Below are 19,816 nucleotides of genomic sequence, written 5' to 3' on the forward strand. Positions count from 1 at the left end.
ATAAATCATGTATACCTTCTATTTGGGTGGCCAGACGGGTGGGCTGAGACTATTTTAAGGTGGGCTAGAGCCCACCCTCGCTCACCCTGGCAACACTGACTGGCAATATTTTTAGAAACAAATCTAAATGGATGAGTCGACTTGTGTAACAGTGAAGACAAAGACAAGATAAGTGGGAATATTAAACCAAATCGTCTACAACGTTTATTACGCTCAAATTAACTACGCATGAAACTTTGCACACGTGACGATTTATAAACTATTGTTAGAAAATAAATGTCAACACAGGCGCATCATATGGAAATCAAGAGTGAACAATAATAGAAAAATCGACTTTGATGCTTCACGGGCTTTATCCTTTGCACACTTACAAATGTTGATTGCAAGCTTAAATTAGCAAGTTATTGAACACGACTCATCAAAATGTTCAAGGGCAAATCGTGATGCTCTTTGTTCGACCATGTTGGCGTAGAATGGTTTAATCAAACAATAATGTTTGAAGATCAGGAGGAGATTGAGTGCACCTGGAGAAGCATTTTTAAATTTGTCAGGACAATGAACGAGTTTGCTGGTGCAAGGGTGAAATTTACCAAGGGTTGTCGTTCACAAGATTTTCCTAGGACAACAACCGGATGACTGCAATAACGCTCCTTTTGCCGATATGTCTTCTATTCTGCAAGGTTTAGTACTAGATTATCTGTCCATTAACACGATGTTACGAGGCTAAGACAAAGGTGACAAAGCCCATCGAATCGGGTGATCCGTTTGAAATATCAGAGAAGTAAACCGTTGTGTACAATAGGTTAATGTACGTATCTCTGAGCAGTTTGTTGTAATATATGCAGAAAGGATGTAAGTTTCGAGTGAGTGCAGGTTTTCAGACTTCAGCCGCGTGACGCTAGGGTTCATGGTAGATAAAGATAGTGGTCACGCCACAACAGCGCACAATGTATCGTATGCTATGTGGAATTTTCGAGTGTTATATGCACACTATTACAGCCACATGGCTGAAGTCTGTAAACCTGCACTCACTCAAAACTTACATCCTTTCTGCATATATTACAACAAACTGCTCAGAGATACGTACATTAACCTATTGTACACAACGGTTTACTTTTCTGACATCTCAAACTGATCAGCCGGTATATTCGAAATTAATAACACATTGAAATTTCAAATCTGTTTTAATGGTTGTTCTACAACATTCTACTCAGAAGAAACAGAATAGCATAACGTACATTTTACTCATTTGATACTGTGTTCTATACAGGGTTTCTGAAAATGAATGGTGTTGTTTTATCAGGTATCTGTGAAGATGCAATGGATTCAAAGTGCCTTTAATTTATTCAATCCCTCAAAAATATTACGAACAGCATTAGTAAGTTTCAATATGCGCACCATTAACAGCACGACACATGTCACAGCGATATCCACACTCTGGTAAGAACGTCTGTAGTAACACTTGTGTGATTCTTTCCTTGAGGTGGTGAAGATTATCAATTCATTCACTGTAAACTTCATTTTTGACAGCCCCAGCCTAATGGATTAAGATCAGGACTTCTTGCTGGCCATGGGTCCACTTCTGCCAATCCACCGTTATGGAAATCAATGATTCAACTCTTCTCGCACATGGTTAGCAAAGTGGGGCAGTGCTCCATCTTGTTGAAAGAGGATCTGCAATTAAGCACCTTACATTTCCATTTGCTCAATTTAGGAATAATAAAGTTCTGTAGCATGTCCATACACGAAGTGGTGTTGATGTTAGTTTCAACAAAAAAGAATGGGCCAACAAATATGATAAATTTAACAAAAATGACTTTATTATTAAGACCACAACAATAAATAACAATGAAAACACATGAACGTAATATTTTGGAGTGACTGAATTAAAGAAAAGCACATGAAATCCATTACACATAATGCATACTTCACAGAGACTTCACGAAACTCCACCATTCATTCTCGGAAACCCTGTATAATTCCTCTTTCTATAACTTCAGAGCACAGTCTCACTCATGACATGCATCATGTCCATAGCTGGAGTTCAGACGTCCCAAGAGAAGGATTCATGTTATCCACCGTCTGGGTAACATTACTTTGTTATGGTTAACCAAGGAAAATAGGTCATACAATAGAAAATAGTTAGGTCTTTAGTAGTAGAGAAGGAAGCTCGAGCGGCCACCCCCCAAAATCTAACAATTTCATAGTGAGCTCTCTAAGTTAATTTTAAAAAAAATCAAGGTTTTAGTTCATTTCTTAACTATAAAAAACTCAAAATTAATTTTACGAAAAATCTTAATCCATTTTTATTATATAAAATTCTAAGTTTCAAATAATTTCCCCCTATGATACCCCCTATTTTTTAAATTTCACTTTTTTCAAATAACTAAAGCGAAATTCATTACTTTTTTAACTGTAAAAAATAATTGAACGCAAAGTTCAATTTTAAAATTTTTGCAAAATACCCCAGTATACATTCGGTCCATTTATATCTGAACCGAAGATACCGTACTTGCATATTCTCATATCCCCAGGTTATGACATTGTTTTTCACACTGTTTGTCCTTATAACTAATCAGCAACAACATGGCGGTATGAGAAATATACAAGGGAAAGATATTTTAGTAATATTTGGGCCCTAGCAATTAGCTACGTGAACTCGAGAGCGATGTTGCAACATCGTTTACCGGAACGTTGAAACGTTTATATAGGAACGATGGAACGTACTGTCATCCTCATCTTCACGATTAGTCAAACGTATCTCAAAAATCAGTTAAACAAGAGAGAACAACAAAAAAAATAGAACCTTCGGGATCGTATTCTTTAACCTACCTGCCCCCCCAGAATGCTACATAAAATTTTCAGAAATTATATCGGATAAAAATAACAACATCCATTAAATGATAAACATTTTGCTAAAATTTCTCCGGCATTCGCTAGATGATCATGAAAAAAATATATTTATAAGAATTGATAATCTAGAAGTCCCAATTGTGATAACAGAAGAAATAGACTCAATTCTAGACAAATACGACAAAAAATAATAGAAAAACGTAAGAAAATTAATCGACGCGAACAAGATAAAAGATAATCTGATCAATAACATTACAGCATTAAGTGCCATGCATTCTTTCTTCATTCGTAATAAAATTAACAAGTTATAAAGAGGATAGCAATCCATTTACGACACTTGTCATTTGACCTCCTTAGCAAAGCATGTTCTGAAAAAATAAAATTATTGAAAGTTTCCAGTTCGTTTCATATCGCGATTCATCCTCATAGCCACGATAAACTTAGGAGGCACAGGCTTGTATATATTCCATCTTTCATTCGGAGGGACAACGTAAACCAAGCACCTAACTAACCATTCAATGATAATAATATTCATGAATTTTTGTTTGAATTCAGAAAGCAAAAATTATCATGGAAGAGCCACCTCCTATTAAATATCACATCTACTCTAAAGCATTCATTCGCTGTTCATATTTTCCGTCCTTGAATTCTAATGTGTGTTTTGTCTAACAATTGATTAAATTAAGTACCGAACATTATCGAAAAGCAATTCTGAAAACATTATACTGAAATATTAACATTATAATAAGTGTCCTTGCATAGCCGTTTCAGTCTTCAAACTGCCTGCAACTCTGCTTCTGCATACTTTTCAATAAAATCTTAAGGTATGTGCAGTTCAATTTACGGTGCTAGCGTGTCTTACTGCTACACGGAAAATCCTACAGGAGTTTATTTTTCTTGGAAGTCTGAGATTCACCGAACCCCCATATAGTACTAATTATCTTCATCGTTGCGATATAAAGAGAACCATTAGTATTTGTGTTGTGAATAGAAGAGCCAGAAAATCGCATGTCACGGCTTTTGATGTTATCTGTAAAAAGCATAACAAGACCGAGGATCATGTCGGAAATAAACTTGTAAAGAGCGAGGCTTGCAGCATGAAGCTTCGAGGATGCCAGTTCCTAATTAGCTCTGTATTAACCAACTAATTCTCTTGCCTTCTTAAACCCGAAGGTTTAGCAACAAAAGCCTTCCATCTCTCAATTTTGTATTTAATTCTGTACAAATCACACGGCTGGAAGCTTCCGTGTATCACCCTCACTGTTTATTCTTTCCGCCCAGCTTTTGACCTTAACTATTGATCATGCATTTTTATTGCATGTTTCCTATGTCAACACACACACTTTTTTTGGTTACGAAGATAGGAAGAGAAAGAAGAGTGGTTGAATAATTTCAAGAATTATTTCTTAATAGGGGACAGTGTTTTATCTTTTTTCTTTCTTTCTTTGGTGTAACCACTATGTTATCGATGGGAACAAGGCAAGACCAACATTACCACTATGCTATCGTGGTGAAGGGGATTTTTCCATTATCAATTGTGTCCACACACAAAACTTAGTGCCTGTCTGCATCCATACCTAGACCAAGAGATTCAAACCATGTCTCAGTCCTTTGTGACTTATTTAATTATTTACACTTGTGCTGGTATTTGCTCTCCTCGGTTTAAGAAGTCTAGAGAGTTAATTAGTTAGTTGTTTCCCACTGCACTATTTGAATTTTGAATAATCACATGTTAGTTATGAACATATCATTAACATCCTGTCTGATAATATATGTGTTTGGGTTGAGGCTTCGTATCTGGCCGCAACATTTATTTTCTTCTTATTCTTGTTATCTGCTTTCTATATAGAATAATAGAATATTTCCATTAACAGTATTCCATGTTATGCAAATATTTAAGTCTATACCCCACCTGGGGTATGATTGCAACAACGGTACCACAACGTCATCCGTTAAAGGCCAGGATTGGTATTATTATAAACATAGTAACTTAAGTCCTCAGAGTCGTAGACCAACAGAAGTACACCTCTGTTAACTGCCTTGTGTGTGGAAGGGGGACAATTATAGCTATTGGTGCAGTACACTTTGAAGCAGATGTGTGTTTTCTAAGTGCCCCACATCAATTTAATCAAAATAACCATTATTCATCCTCATCGTTGCCATTAGCCAAAATAGTCTCGCTTCTTTTTTTTTACAAATTTTCGAACTGATATCCGTACGCCCTGGGTTTTTGCAGATTAACAAAAATCGCCTAAAGTTTGAACTCGTGACCCCTCTCTTTACCGTTGCAAGCTTTTTTGTGATTGTTCTCCTCGATTATTCAAAGTACCTCATTTTTGCATATTCAAATACACACAAGTGAAGGGGGTTTATATCACATACTTTCTAACATTGTTGCCTGATATTGAAATAAGCAAAAACACACTGCTATTCCTAATAAAAAAGAAACATCCATTCATTGCCAGATTGTACAACTGTATAGGTCTAGGTTCATAAGCTTCGTCCATCTCATTCCAAGAACTGCATATTTTGTATACAGTTTATAGTGGAATCACAGCACAGGTTATAACTCATCATTAGGTCTGTTAAAAAAATCGTCAGTCCATATGACAATTCTTGCTGCAAAATTTTTATGCTGTTTAACCTAACAGGATTCAAGTCCCTGAGGAAGGCAAGGACTGAGCTTTTGAATTCCATATTAGCAAAACCTTTATATTTATAACCTCAATTTACTAATCGGGAAATTCCCCTTAGCCAACCAATCAGCACAAGTCACATGACTTCGCCGCAGGGGAGGGGGTCATGACATTCCCGAGCCAGAATTATTGATGTGACATTCTGAACAGGTTAATGCTCATATGCAGCTGTAAGTGCATCGATCTCCACACATTCATACTCAGGAATGTTGGAATGCATAGAATTCTCGTGACAAAACTATTGATTTGTCTCAGTAAAAAAAAAACTAGGTTACATGAGAATTCTTGCATGTCACGCAAGTTAGGTTCCGAAGATACTTCCTACACAGTGATTTATATATCACCAATGCCATTTAGTTGCAAATAAATGTACTTAGAGAACATGAAAGCAGTAAGTATTTGTGTGTTGCTAGCATCACTAGATGCTGCCATCTAGTTGCAAAGAAATGTACTTGTTGGATAAAAGATTCATTACTCAAAGATTTTATATATATCTTCCGGTAGTAATACGATTAGCTGAAGACATACAGTATGTAACAGTCTTATTCGTACACACGGATTTTCAAAGAAAATGCTTTAATATCTGAAAGGAAATACACTCTTTTTAAATTGTTTCTTTACAATTCAATAACTAATATCATTAGGAACATAAAATCTTACCCAAATTCTGTATAACCAATGACAATAATAAATTAAATGAAACTGAAAGAGAAACATGCCATTTTTTGTACAACTTTTCTATTCGTACACTTAATAATATAAAAGAAAAAGTGTATTCAGAGCAAATTGACTGACAGTTCTAATACTTTGATGCGTATCCTTTGGCTTCAATTATTGCTTGACAACTGTTCTTCATAGAATTAACCAGTTTCCGACATGTTTCAGAGCTTATTTTATTCCACTCGGCTTGCACAACAGTTTTCAACTCTTGTTTGGACTTGACGCCTGCTTTATGGACTCGCCCCTTTAAAGTGCCTATAAATGCTCAATGGGATTTAAGTCTGGACTTTGATTAGTAGTTTGGGCACATTCCATATTAGCCAATTCACGTTAACTCGCGCCTTATGCTTACTGTCATTGTCTTGGAATCTGTAGATAGGCGGCATGTCCATTTTTTGGGTAGTCTGCTTTACATTGTTCTTCAATATGTCCAAATAGACATATGCATCCATGATACCATCAATAAACTGGGTGGTACCAACACCTTTGGACGACATACAGCCCCAAATCATAAATGACCCACCACCAAACAATGTGTTTTAAACACGTTTTTTTTAGAAGTGTTTAAAACACATTTTGGTATTTTATAGTCTGTGATAATTTTTTTGTTTGGCAACCCTGTCTTTTCATTGAATCTGTGCCAATTAATCCGTGCTTTACGAGTTTCACTTATCGCACAACACTTGAGTAACCTTATGTTCTGACATCACAGGAGAAGGCTTTTTAATTTTAGGCTAAATGTCTACGTTGTTAGGTTAGGCAGGCTAGCGGTAGCAAAACTGTTGTGCGACAAGAAAGACCCGTGCTTTACTGTAGAATTCGAAACTTCTCAGTTCTTTGTTTCGTACCGTCCTATAAATTTGAGACTGGTGGAAGCTGGAAACTAATATCTGAATACACAATGCGTGATTTTGATCATGACGTGATTTTTTCTCTTGCAATACGATTCATTGGTTTGTATAACTGAATCTATCTCCGTGATTATAAACAAATGAACAACGAGTGCGAAAACCACGTGACCTAGTCACCAACCATCTGCACTGCGAGCTGTGCACTTGCGTGCTTCTGTTCTTGGCGCTTTCTAACTGTACTAGGTGACGTCACTTCCGCCAAGACCATACTCCAAGTCTGTACTTTGTACCTTTCGGACAGAGCCACAATTTTGTACTTGGAAAGATAAATTGATCTGGAGAATCTATTATGACACTGTAGGTTGTTTTCTGCTATATAAACTGTTCAGGCAGCAGGAAATATTTCACCCTGATTTTTCCAGGACGAGGATACTAATTCTATAATATTTAGTTTCTTTAAATTTAGATGAATAGGAATCCTAACCTACTTCAGCAGTGGCGGAAAAGGGGGGGGGGGCTATTACCTCCAACTTTTGTCCCCGCAGTAGAGGTGTGCGGGATCTCGAAATGTCCGGACCGGGATCCGGAAAAAAAAATCCCGTCCCGATCCCGACTTCGGGAAATGACTTCCCGACTTTTCGGGTTCCCAAGCAGTCGGGAAATGCCGAATGGTCATTTTGAAAAGTAGTCAATTCTCGATGTTTTCTGCATTGTAAATGTCTGGAACTTATCGGAAATTTATAGTTTTTGTACCAGAAGTGCAAACGCAAGCACTTATGATGGAAATTACGTGTAGAATTCGAGATTTCAAGAGCTTTGGGAAATTTCGAACATATCCCGTCCCGAAAATTTCCCGACTTCGTCATGAAATTGAGAATTTTCCCCGTCCAGAAAGTCGGGATTTAAAGAATTTCCCGTCCCGACCCAAAAAATTTTGTCCCGCACACCGCTACCCTGCAGTATTATAAACCTTATCTCCAAAGGTAAATAAACTGTCCTTACCGTCACTGTACTCATAAAAATGAGTATTTTTCTCTTTAACGACTTTAACTAGAATTTACTGGCAAAAGGTTGACTTTCTTTTGTTTAAAACATGTTTAAAACATGTTTTTTAACTCATGTTTAAAACTATGTTTAAAACAAAAAAAACATGTTTTAAACAAAAAAAAACAGTTTGTTTTGTTCTTTTTTTTTTTTAAAAAAAAACACAAATATTGCCAACCTTGTCCACGACACAAGACAGCCAGCTTGTATTTTCCAACAACATCCATGAAGTGATGCGTAGATTAGGACTTCCTAAACACGATCCTAGGGAATGGAGACTTTCATTGATGCGTCAAAACACAGTTTGAAAAGTGTCCTCCTCAACAATGGCAACACGTATGCTTCCGTTCCTAATAGTTACTCCGTACTTCGGAAAGAATCTTATGAAAATTTGGAACTGTTGTTGACAATGATTAAGTATGAAGAACATGAATGGAAGTGTATGCCGATTTTAAAGTGATAGCACTATTACTGGGTCCACACCTAGGTTAATACAAAATCTCCGTGTTTCATTTGCGAGTGGGATAGCAGAGGAAGGTCTCAGCATCGCCTCGGAAACAATGGCCCCGAAAACAATGGATCAAAAAATATCAAGCAGAAGTGTCTTATTGAAGCATCCGACGTTCCCTTACCGCCCCTACACATAAAATTAGGGCTGATGAAGGAATTCGGCAAGGCATTGAATAAAGATGGGCAGTGTTTTTCTTGAAATGTTGAACATCTTCCAGTTTGTATGTTGTGTGTGTTGTGTCCATTTCCATGTAGCAACTGCAGTTACTCATGTGTCATGACAAGGTTAATTTGTTTAAGTTTTACAAGCGCTGTAACTTGGAATGCATATGTTGAATGACGATACTGACACATTCAGCTTTTTGTTTCTAATAATATATTGATTTATTTCTGTACATTCCAATGCCTTGTTTTTGTTTTTTTTTTGATTTAGTTTATTTTACTTCGCGTTTTGTGCCTCTTGGCTAATTTGCGAAGATGGGGATGAGTGATGAAATGATGAAATTGATGAATGGACATTCACAAACAACGAAGCCCGACCGGGAATCGAACCCGGGACCCTTGGCGTCGCAGCGCGATGTGCTAACCACTCGGCCACAGGGTCGGGCCTCCAATGCCTTGTATGATAGAGGCTAATACATTAATTTTTTTCATAATGTATGACTTTTATTTTGGATTTCCGCGCCTCAATATATAACTAAACATGCATAAAAAACCACATCATTTACGTACTACGATGTACCTTCACACCAACTTTGCAAAGAATTGTGATGTGATCAAGGAAAACTGATTATAGATTTGGATTTATCACACCCGAAATATATGGAATCACTTATCAGAGTATATGCAATGATCGGAAAGTCAAAATTTGTTGCCCAGTGTTATCTTCACATGACCAAATTTCGCTCTGATTGGTTGTTCCACAGAATCCAGTTACTGGCGTACGCAGGATTTTTCTTCAGGGGTGGGGACTGAACGTGTGAACTTAGATGGTGCATAAACAATGGCGCAGAAACATTTTTCATCTGTGAGGTACAAAATTCGTTCTACACGTGTCTGTGTGAGAGAGTGGGAGGGGTGTATAGCTTCATGCAGATTCCCTGTTTTTTACATGTTTTATAAACAGATAATTCCGAAACATATAAAGCCCTAGACATCGTCTTGGGTTCATTTGGAATGTGATGGAACGGAAAATCAGAATTTGTCATTTGAAAGTAGCGAACAAACATGCATCTATTCATTATAATGAAGGGTGCGATTTGAAGGGGCGATAAGTGGGATTCTCACCCCCTCTCCTTCCTGCTTTGAAACATCAAATCTCTGGTTATGAATGACACATCTCAACCGGGATCATTATTTCCAACCCACTTGTAAACTATATCGTACTTATGGTGTTCCAGTTGAATTCAATTAAGTTTACCGCACCATACCTACAAAAAAAAAAAAAAAAAAAAAAAAAATCGTTACGTTTTATGTTGACTTTGTACAGTAGTGCCAATTTTTATAGGTTCGTGGGTCCTGAACCCACCCAATAATTTATGTGATTTCTTGTGAACTTATAAATCAAGTGTTTGAGCCCACCCAATGTTTTGAAAAAAATGGTGTCCCTGGCTGTCTCTCTTTTAGATGCCATGTATCCCGTATTTTTTCAGACTTCTGGTGTTTCACAAGTAGGCGATGTGTCTATCGAATACTAAAAGCGGCCGGTGTTTCTGACGTATGTTGGATCGCTTCGTCGTTTAATCGAGTTGGAAAGCTTGTTGAGATCTGTGGTGTTTTGTTGTGTTTTATGAAAATAAGTCGATCGACTCGTGAGAGTTTCAGGTTTCAAGGATATGGTAAGACATTTGTCAAAGTAGTTATTTATGATGGAATTTGCGATTTTTTAAGACTCTATACAAGTACTGAAAGTACTATCATAGTGTATGCAAAACCAAAATGCTTCAGTTCTTATAGCAAATGAAGAAATTGGCATGGCTACTCTTGAAACATTGAAAACGATTGATTCATCGCGTAGGAGGACGGTTGTTCAGGAATTAGAGTAAAACCATACGTTCGGAAGAAATTTTGTCAATCTTTGGTCACTGCACAATATGAATAGTCGGTTTGAAAACGTAGCTCTTTTTTCGCATGTAGTCCTATTAAATGCACACACACTGGCTTGTAGATGAACGTGTTTTATGGAGACATGTCAGGTGAACTTTCATGTAAGTGAAAACATATGTGCGTCACTAGTTAAATATTTTCACATGTACAAAGAAAATCCAAAACAAGTTTCCACCTCACTCAAGAATTATGCGAATTCAATTAAAATTGTACCAGTACTGAATGCGAAAGCAGGTTCAGTGTCATAAATCTAACCTTTACTGAACAGGTAAATATTGGTTTGGATCATAGAATACATCGGCGTAAATCAATTTTGGTGATACTCCGTTGATGGTGTTTTATTTTTATGAGATATGAGCTCCAATTACCATTTTAAACCTTCGTTTTAAAAGTTATTCAAACACAAAACTGGTTATCGGGGGTAATTTAAAGTTTCTTTCCCGACTTCATTACTTACCCTCATTTGATGTTTTTTATTTTCTAAAAAATTCGGTGGGGGGAGGGCTGCAGCCACTTCATCCCCCCTGGGTACACCAGTGAATCCAGTAGAGGAAAGCCAGTTGCGATTAGAACACGGTCTAATCGTCAAAACCAGTCAAGCAGCCAGCCGGGCGTCTATGATTTCCAGCCAGGTAGCCAGATCAGCGCCAACTAGGGCATTCCTACTGGAAATCCAGTTCAATGCTATTCGGCCTTTACAATCACCAAAGAAAACAAAAGAAGTACAAGTTGACGTACGTAAGAGAGAAGTGTCATTAAGGTCCTTCTTATCTTCATGCTTACTAATAATTATTTGTTTAGATTCGCTGATAACAGTTAAAGACATCATCAAAGAAACGTCCACTATTTAATTTGATTGAAAATGACAGCCGTTTCGATTTACATTATGCATTACGAGTGTTTGGAGTAGACAATGATTGCAAAGAAGTTTATGTCAGCGTAGGATCCGAGCACTTCGAGTTCTGTCGGTCGCGGGGCTTCTTGAGTCGGTTGTCAACATGGTGCCAAGAGAGTTCCTTCCTGCCAAGGTCGTTCCTGCCTGTAAGTATTGCCACCTATGAATCGGAACTTTGTCAACGTCATCAGGCTCTTCAGCACAATATTTTCAATAATGCTGAAAGAATAAATCAATAAAGTTTATTAAATGACAACGACTCCTTACCACAAGAATATAGTTATTCCTTAGATGCTTAACTATGTGTCCAACCACACATGGATGTCTTTGCAGTGACTAATTTCAAGAGTTGGCTATTGTGCTTGACTCAATAAAATAAACTTATTGAGTGAGGCAGATTCATAATAAAAAAAATAATAATAACCAGTGGCTCGACAGCCCTTCACCTATCTCCCTCCCACAATCCTACCTAGAGGTGTGGAGATATTGAACCGGTAATGGGGTGATGTGGGGTCAGCACGTCGAATCTGCTTTTCTTTTTCTCTTTTGTTGGCAAAAAATATGTAGAGCTGTGTTGAATTACAGCGTGTTTAAAACGTCCTGCAGGATTGTAAGAAGCTATAACTTTAAAGTAATAGGTTTATTAAAAGGAAATATTGTTTCTTTACACAGAAGAAAATTTAAAATTTTGTTCTGCACACACTGCTGAATGACGGGTGTGAGGTGATTACGCTATCACGTGATTCCAAGATTACGTCGATGCAGGGAAAAGCTCATTACGTGGGTAACAGTAGTATAAGTCGGAGACGGATTTCTTAAAATTTACAGGAGAAAAGACGAGAAAGTACTTACGGAATTGTGTTCTTGAGGACTTTCTGAAGCCGGAGATATTTTTTTTATAATCGTGCTATGTATTTTGCCTGTAAATAAGGTATTTTTCGTTAATCATGCATCTCCGTTGTGCGATAGCTCGTGCCGCCATTACCGTCGACTACGTGAATCAAATGTTCCGTGCGTTTGGTTATGTAACCCCCTCACAGTGTAGCAACCACGCGGAAGTTTGACAAGATGACGTGTGAGCGAGGTTTTTTTTTTCCAATAAAAGGTAAGACTCTAGTTTACGTCCTTTTCGTAAGGAATACGTGTCATATATCGTTGGAAAGCTTATTTTATAAGGAATTCAACAACGTAAATCCCAAAGCGAGCAAAAATTTCCTGAAGGAGTAAATCGAGAAAAACCGATGTTGTCCGGATATGCGCAATTGAACGTACTGAGGTATTTTTTACATGATGAAGCACATATTTAGGGGTGAAATGAGTGCTAATGGAACCTAACCTAACAGGCCTAACCTAACCTCGTAGGCATACCTCGATCCCGTGAATGGATAGTGGGGCTATAGTGAACAGAAAGTGTAAAAAGAAAAAGGTACTTACCCGCACCACGATCGCGCACCGCGAAAGCAAAGAAGCAATCACCATGCAGATAAGGACGTAAAGTAGAGTCTAGCCTCAATTTTCGCTTAAAAACATTTTGTGAATAGTTTGTGCGGCATTTATCGGTTCATAAGTTTGGAAACACTGCACATCAGCTGACGATACTGCATATCAGCTGATGATAGACAACGTGAGTCAAGATTTGCCCGCCGAATTAGCAACGACCAATAAATGATTATAATGTTAAAAGTAACGTGTTTTTCATGGAAAAAAAGTTATGGCCAGCTTGAAAAATCTTCCGCTATGCATATGAGGTAAGTAGCAATGATGTTTATTTGAAAACAACCGAGTTTTATGTGTCTCCGGCTTATACTACTGTTACCCATTACGTGTTATGGCTTGCAGAGTTTAAATCTTGTGTTTTGGCGCGGAGAACGTTTGGAAAAACACCTTCGGGGGAGACAGGTATCCACAGACGGTACGAAAAGTCTAAGGCTACGTACGGGAAGTGTAGCAGCTTTGCCACGTAGCACCGTCAGAACGCAATTCTCGGATTCAAACTAAGATTGCAAGTGTGTTTGGTCGTGAATGGTGTCCAGCTGGAGATCTCGCGATGAACCAAACCATATCAAACATTAATTTTAATGTTTCCTCTGTGTAACGAACAATAGTTCCTTGTAATAGACCTATTTCTTTAAAAGTTATAGATTTTTAGAATCCTGGAGGGATATATCTTGGGAATTACTGGTGAAGCTAACCAACAGAAAGTTTCGTTTAGTACTGTTATAATTCAAAACTACGAACAGATTCAGATACAGCTACTTAAAAAAGAATGCTCTAACAACACGCATATCATACGCATGCTGTAGTTACAGTAAGTTTCCTTCATAAAACAGTAAACTATTATATTCAATATTTCAATTCTATTCTGAATTCAGGGCTGTTTTTTGAACACAAGGGTTCAAAGTGTGGTTTGCAAAGCAAATAACTACAGGTTACTGTAATTCTGAGTTTTCCATGTGTGCTTATTAACTTAATCCGTGCCTTATCAGCAAAGTAACTGGCAGTTATGAACGAACACTGCTGCCACGTCGAAAGATCAATACCTAACATACAACTTTACAGTCAGATGGAACGAGAAGTAGTTCAATAGAAATTATATAAAAATAAACAAGTGTTTGTACTTTTTTGTTTTACTTTTCGTTTTGTTGTTGTTGTTGTTGATGTTGTCGTGTCATTCAAAGTCTCATTATAAAGTAGGTCGTTCAATAAAATATACGAAACTTTAAGTAAGTAAATGAATCAATAATTATATGTTTAATATACATTAGAAAGTTAAAGTATGCGGAAATGGGCTGAATCGCCCATAATTTCAATTTGTATATTGTTGTTGTAATGTTAATCTGTGGTAATGGTAACTTGTTATTGTCAATAGTACAAGGAAGATACAATAATATTGTTCTGCATTCACAGCCTGTTAATTCAGATTCCTTTGCAACTAAAGTGCAGAGATACACGGAAGAATGCAAAAAAGAATACCCTATCAACAGAGGTAAGAATCATAATGTTATAGATTTAATTACAAACTGTAAAGTATAAGGCACCATTTTAAAATTTCAACAGATTTTTTGTATGCCTGTGTGTATCAGAACAATCTTTGATTCCCTCTTTAAATTCAATAAGTTTAAAGGTACATATATCTTTTGTTTATTTGAATTTTAAGTACAAATTTATCTATCTTTAAGAGATTAATACACCACAAATTCTCCTTAGTCAGTCTGATGGAAGTTAATAGATCCTTACATTACAGATACTGGAAATTGTATAAGTAGTTAAGTGAACTGCACGATTTGTATTCATGGCCAAATATTGTTAGAATAAATAAATCAAGAAGACATAGGTGGGCAGGTCATGTGACACGAATGGAAGAGGAAAGAAGTTTGCAAGATGAAGGGTGTACGCGATCAGCTCGGAAGACAAATGTCGAAAATACCCACATGACAACATCTGTGCTGCAGATGTGTAGAGCAGACTTCATTGTGTTTATTATTATAAACGCAGGAACACCCAATAAAAATAAATATAGGATTCTAATGCATTTTGTTTACAATCTTTCCACATACAGCCCGAATGCCATTTTGCTGTATTGCAGATACAAGGCTCGAACATATAAAAATCGTCCCACCAATTAGGCAGCGAAGAAAAATTCCCAAAACCGACTATTCGGAGTAAACCTATGGCGGGGGTACATTATACGTTTTGTTACGACTAAAGGGTAGAATGAGAAAAAGTTTGAGAACCAGTGGTTTACAGAATTCTTGTTGGGAAACCTGATGGTAAGAGACCTGTAGGAAGGCCAAGACGAAGATGGAGGGATAACGTTGAGATGGACCTGAAGGAAACATGTAAGGATGGAAAAGATTGGATTAAGCTTACCTAGTATAGGGACAGATGGAAGGATTGTGTTGCTGCAGCCACAAACCTTCGGGTTTAAGAAGGCTAGCGAGTTAGTTAACCAGGTGAAAAGACATTGGAAATTTTAAGAAAAGGGAAAATAATAAGGTCTTGGAAAAAGATGACATCACAGGATGTTTTTTTTTTATAAGAGAGAACGTAAACTTAAAATCACCAATAAAAGAATGTAAATTTCCCTAACAATTGATCATTAATTTAATAGTACTATATGCTGAGAATTAGATAACTGTGTATTAATAGAACCAGTGTTCGGAAGTAACAGTAGTATTTTTAAGTAACTGCTATTGATATTTTTCAAATAAGTAACATTGGAACTGTATCCTACTTTTCTCGGATAACGAGTAATGGATTGAACAGTTACTTTTGTGTACATTTCAAGAATGAGTGAATAAAATGGTTTACTAACAAAATACAGGATTAGTCAAAAGCCCCTTAACATCCCTATAAAATGTATGAGTTATGATAGAAACAGGTTAGACCCAGAGGGAACCATAGTTGTGTGTATCAAGTGGAGGCCCGCCCCATTGTTGGCCGACATATTGAACTCAACTAGAAAATTTTAAATGGAAAGGATGTAATATGATATATCATATCAGGTTAAAATCTCACGAGAAATGCAGTGGTGAAAGTTTTTTCCAACGTATCTTTAATAAATAAAAATTTACAAGCATATCTTACCCTTATGAAATCTGCTCAATGTTGTGGATGTTCCTCGTAGACGTTTCTCCCACTCACCGAGAACATTTTGGAACACAGCAGGTGTGACGGCGTTGTAAATAGCAACTATACATTCCATAAAATGAACACTATCATGGAGTTTAAGTACATATAGCCTACCATTGCTTTAAAATTTTCCCGAAGGTAAAAGTCCAAAGGTGTTAGATCTGGGGAACGTGCAAGCCATTCAACAGGTCCCAGCTTGCCAATCAGGAAGAAACTGTCTCACAACGTTTCCATAGTGTCGTGGCGCTCCATCAAATCGAAAAACTCTGGATAAAGTACCGTATTCCGTAAGCAAATATGAAAAAAACCTTTGCACTAAACAAATTTAAGTAGCCCTCAGCATTTAAGGTTCGTACATGAAAATTGGACTAACCAATCGCATTCGCCACACCCAAAGGTACCAAGATAAACGTGCAAATAATAAAAATAACATTATTATTATTATTATTATTACTATAGTAGTAGTATCCAAGACGTTATTATCTCCGTAAATCACGCAAAAAGGGGGTAGAAGTCGGAGCATTTGTGTTGGAACAAACGATTTGAAATATTTTATCAACATGTTAACACTAAATTATGTAGTATGTATTCAAAGTTTCTTTAATACCTACATACACACACACACACACACACACACACACACACACACACACACACACACACACACACACACACACACACACACATATATATATATATATATATATATATATATATATGTATAATATTATTTAAATACATTACATGATCAATTCATCTACCTCAAAACAAACCAACAGCAACAATTATATAAATTGTCTGTCAAATGTGCGTGTTCCTTTTCCTCCAAACAATTGTTCATGCATCTAAGACGAAACTGTATAACAGCAACAGTCTGAAGTACATATTTGGTCTTACTTTCTCCTCTGGTAATTTACAATGCATTACAGAAAATAATGATATTGCGAGCGATGCGATGAAGAAAATTTTAGATTTTTGAAAACTGAAAACAATATTGATTTAATAGGGCGAAAATAGTTTCACGGGGCGCCATGCCATTCTCTTTTACATTTTTTTTCATTTACGTCGTTCGGCTCCCGTCGTCCCATAGCTAGGGCGGCGAATTCCACGAGACACTCGTAGGAATAGTATGTTAATCTTCAAATCTACTTACAAGGTGTACATCAAGTTTGAGTTGTATTGGATAAATGACATAGAATATTTATTACAAAATACGATTTAGGAATAACTAACTAACTAACTCTCTAACCTTCTCAAACCCGAAGGTTCATGACTGCAGGCCTTCCATCTGTCCCTATCTTGAGCAAGATCTATATACTCTTTTCAATCCCTACCGATTTCCCTTAGGTCCATCTCAACGTTGTCCCTCCATCTTCGTCTTGGCCTTCCTACAGGTCTCTTACCATCAGGATTCCCAACAAGAATCCTGTAAACTCCTCTTTCCTCTCCCATTCGTACCACATGGCCTGCCCACCTAAGTCTTCTTGATTTAATTATTCTAATAATATCTGGACATGAATACACATTATGTAGTTCTAAATTATGTAACCTTCTCCACTCACCTGTCTCCTCATCCCTTTTAGGTCCAAAGATTTTCCTAAGGATCTTATTTTCAAATACTCTCAATTTATGTTCCTCTTTCAATGTAAGGGACCAAGTTTAACACACATATAATACTACAGGCAAAATTACTGTTTTGTATATTTTAACTTTTAGTTTCTTAGATATTAAACGAGACGACAAAAGTTTATGAAGAGAGAAGTAACATGCGTTTCCTGAATTAAGCCTACTTTTTATTTCCTCTTTAATATAATTTTAATTTGTTAATATTACTCCTAAGTATTTGAATTTGGAAACTGGTTCAAACGAGTTGTTATCAATAATTAGATTTTGATTATTACCTAACACTTGGTTTCGGCCTGTAAACATATATTTAGTTTTCTCTTTGTTAACTTCCAAACCTATCTCTTTAGCAGTTTTGAAAAATATTTTAGCATTATTCCTAATTGTATTTATATCATCCCCTAATAAGTCTACATCATCTGCATATGCTAACAACTGAATCACACCATTTAATTTTAGTCCTTCGTTAGTTTCTTTTACCTTCCTAACAGCATATTCTAAGGCAAAATTAAAGAGCAATGGAGATAATGCATCTCCTTGTTTTAACCCATCATGAATTGTAAATTTGTCAGACACATTAATACCCACACGAATTTTACTTTCTGTTTCACTGGTGCATAATTTTATCATACTAACAAACATCTTAGGTATTCCAAGCTCGACTAATATATTATATAATTTATCTCTTTTGACAGAATCATATGCTTTTTTGAAATCAATAAATAGCTTCATGGACATTTTGATTATAGAATAAAAAATATTCTTTATTTACAGGTACATCTCTAACATCTTACATGAGAAGAGATACTAACGATCAAAACAGAAATTCTAAGGTTAGTTAATTCTTTCGAATACAGTTGAACCTGAGTTATACGTATTACAAGGTGAAGAGAATTATTTACAAATCAGATTTAGACACGATGTCATATCATTATTAAAATACTGTAAGTGTATCTATTTTGAGGAACAAGTTATGCATAATACAGTATATTTCTGTCATAAAGTGATAAATTAAGGAATCTAGAAGTTTGATTCTTAAATTCATTACATTTGCCACTTTATTGGCAAATTGCAGCTGTTGAAGTAGTTTTCTTCCTGCTAATAGCCTGTTTGTTCAAGACCGATTCAATGTCTTCACCCGAGATACCAATTCAGCCACTTCTACCTTGTTGGAATTAACACGGATTAAAGATGCCTTTATCTGCTGGTGCATTATAACGATGTATTTCGCAATCTCTAAGTGCTTTTTGCAACCAGAGGACTAGAGTGACCTAAGGACTCTTACATTCGTGCTAAACCAAATTGAAAGCAATATCTTGCCTAACTATTTCATGGTAAAAATGGACCATATTAGTGGTTAGGTCACAGCAGACGACAGAGTCCAAACGTAACACAGTTAAGCCTTGTTTCCATGTTAATAATCAGGATCCAGATTTACAGTGGAGGTGCACTCACCGCTGGCGAGGGCCGTTGCTTTGCTGACAGTGCAGAGCCGAGTGGAAAATTCTTGTTGCTCGCCTCTGCATCCGGTGGAATGTGGGGTGAATGAGCCTTCAAATTGCAAGCTTCAGAGCGATGTTTTAGGAAAATTGATGTTTCTATGCTCTCAATTCCTTCATCAGTAGACGCATTCTCTGAAATCTCATCTTTACATTGATGTACGATACACATCATAATTTTGTTTCATAACTGCTGCCTGCTAAAATTCAATGGTTCTGAATAGGCTAAAAGCACGTGACTGCTTTCTTTGGACTCAATCTTCCAGCGTGACGTTACACTAATATGGTCCATTGGCGTTTCCTATTGACGCAGCTGACACGAATAAGGCGAAACGGAACATCCCATTTAGCCTTATCCTGTTTCACCTTACACACAAAATATTTCCC

At 36.7% G+C, this 19,816-nt stretch overlaps 1 protein-coding gene across 1 annotated transcript in view; it reads left to right on the plus strand.

Moving 5' to 3' along the window:
- Window positions 1-508: 508 nt before the first annotated feature.
- Window positions 509-19,816, plus strand: part of LOC146002011 (uncharacterized) — a 30,723-nt gene continuing 11,415 nt past the window's right edge. Inside the window, exons 1-3 of the mRNA XM_083139718.1 lie at window positions 509-680; window positions 14,583-14,661; window positions 18,705-18,763. Of these exons, the coding sequence (XP_082995844.1) occupies window positions 633-680; window positions 14,583-14,661; window positions 18,705-18,763 (186 nt within the window). The 5' untranslated portion in view covers window positions 509-632. The remainder of the gene's footprint in view (window positions 681-14,582; window positions 14,662-18,704; window positions 18,764-19,816) is intronic.

This window comes from Lepisma saccharinum, chromosome 18, assembly GCF_977018435.1.
Source record: "Lepisma saccharinum chromosome 18, izLepSacc3.1, whole genome shotgun sequence".
Taxonomy (NCBI): Eukaryota; Metazoa; Arthropoda; class Insecta; order Zygentoma; family Lepismatidae; genus Lepisma; species Lepisma saccharinum.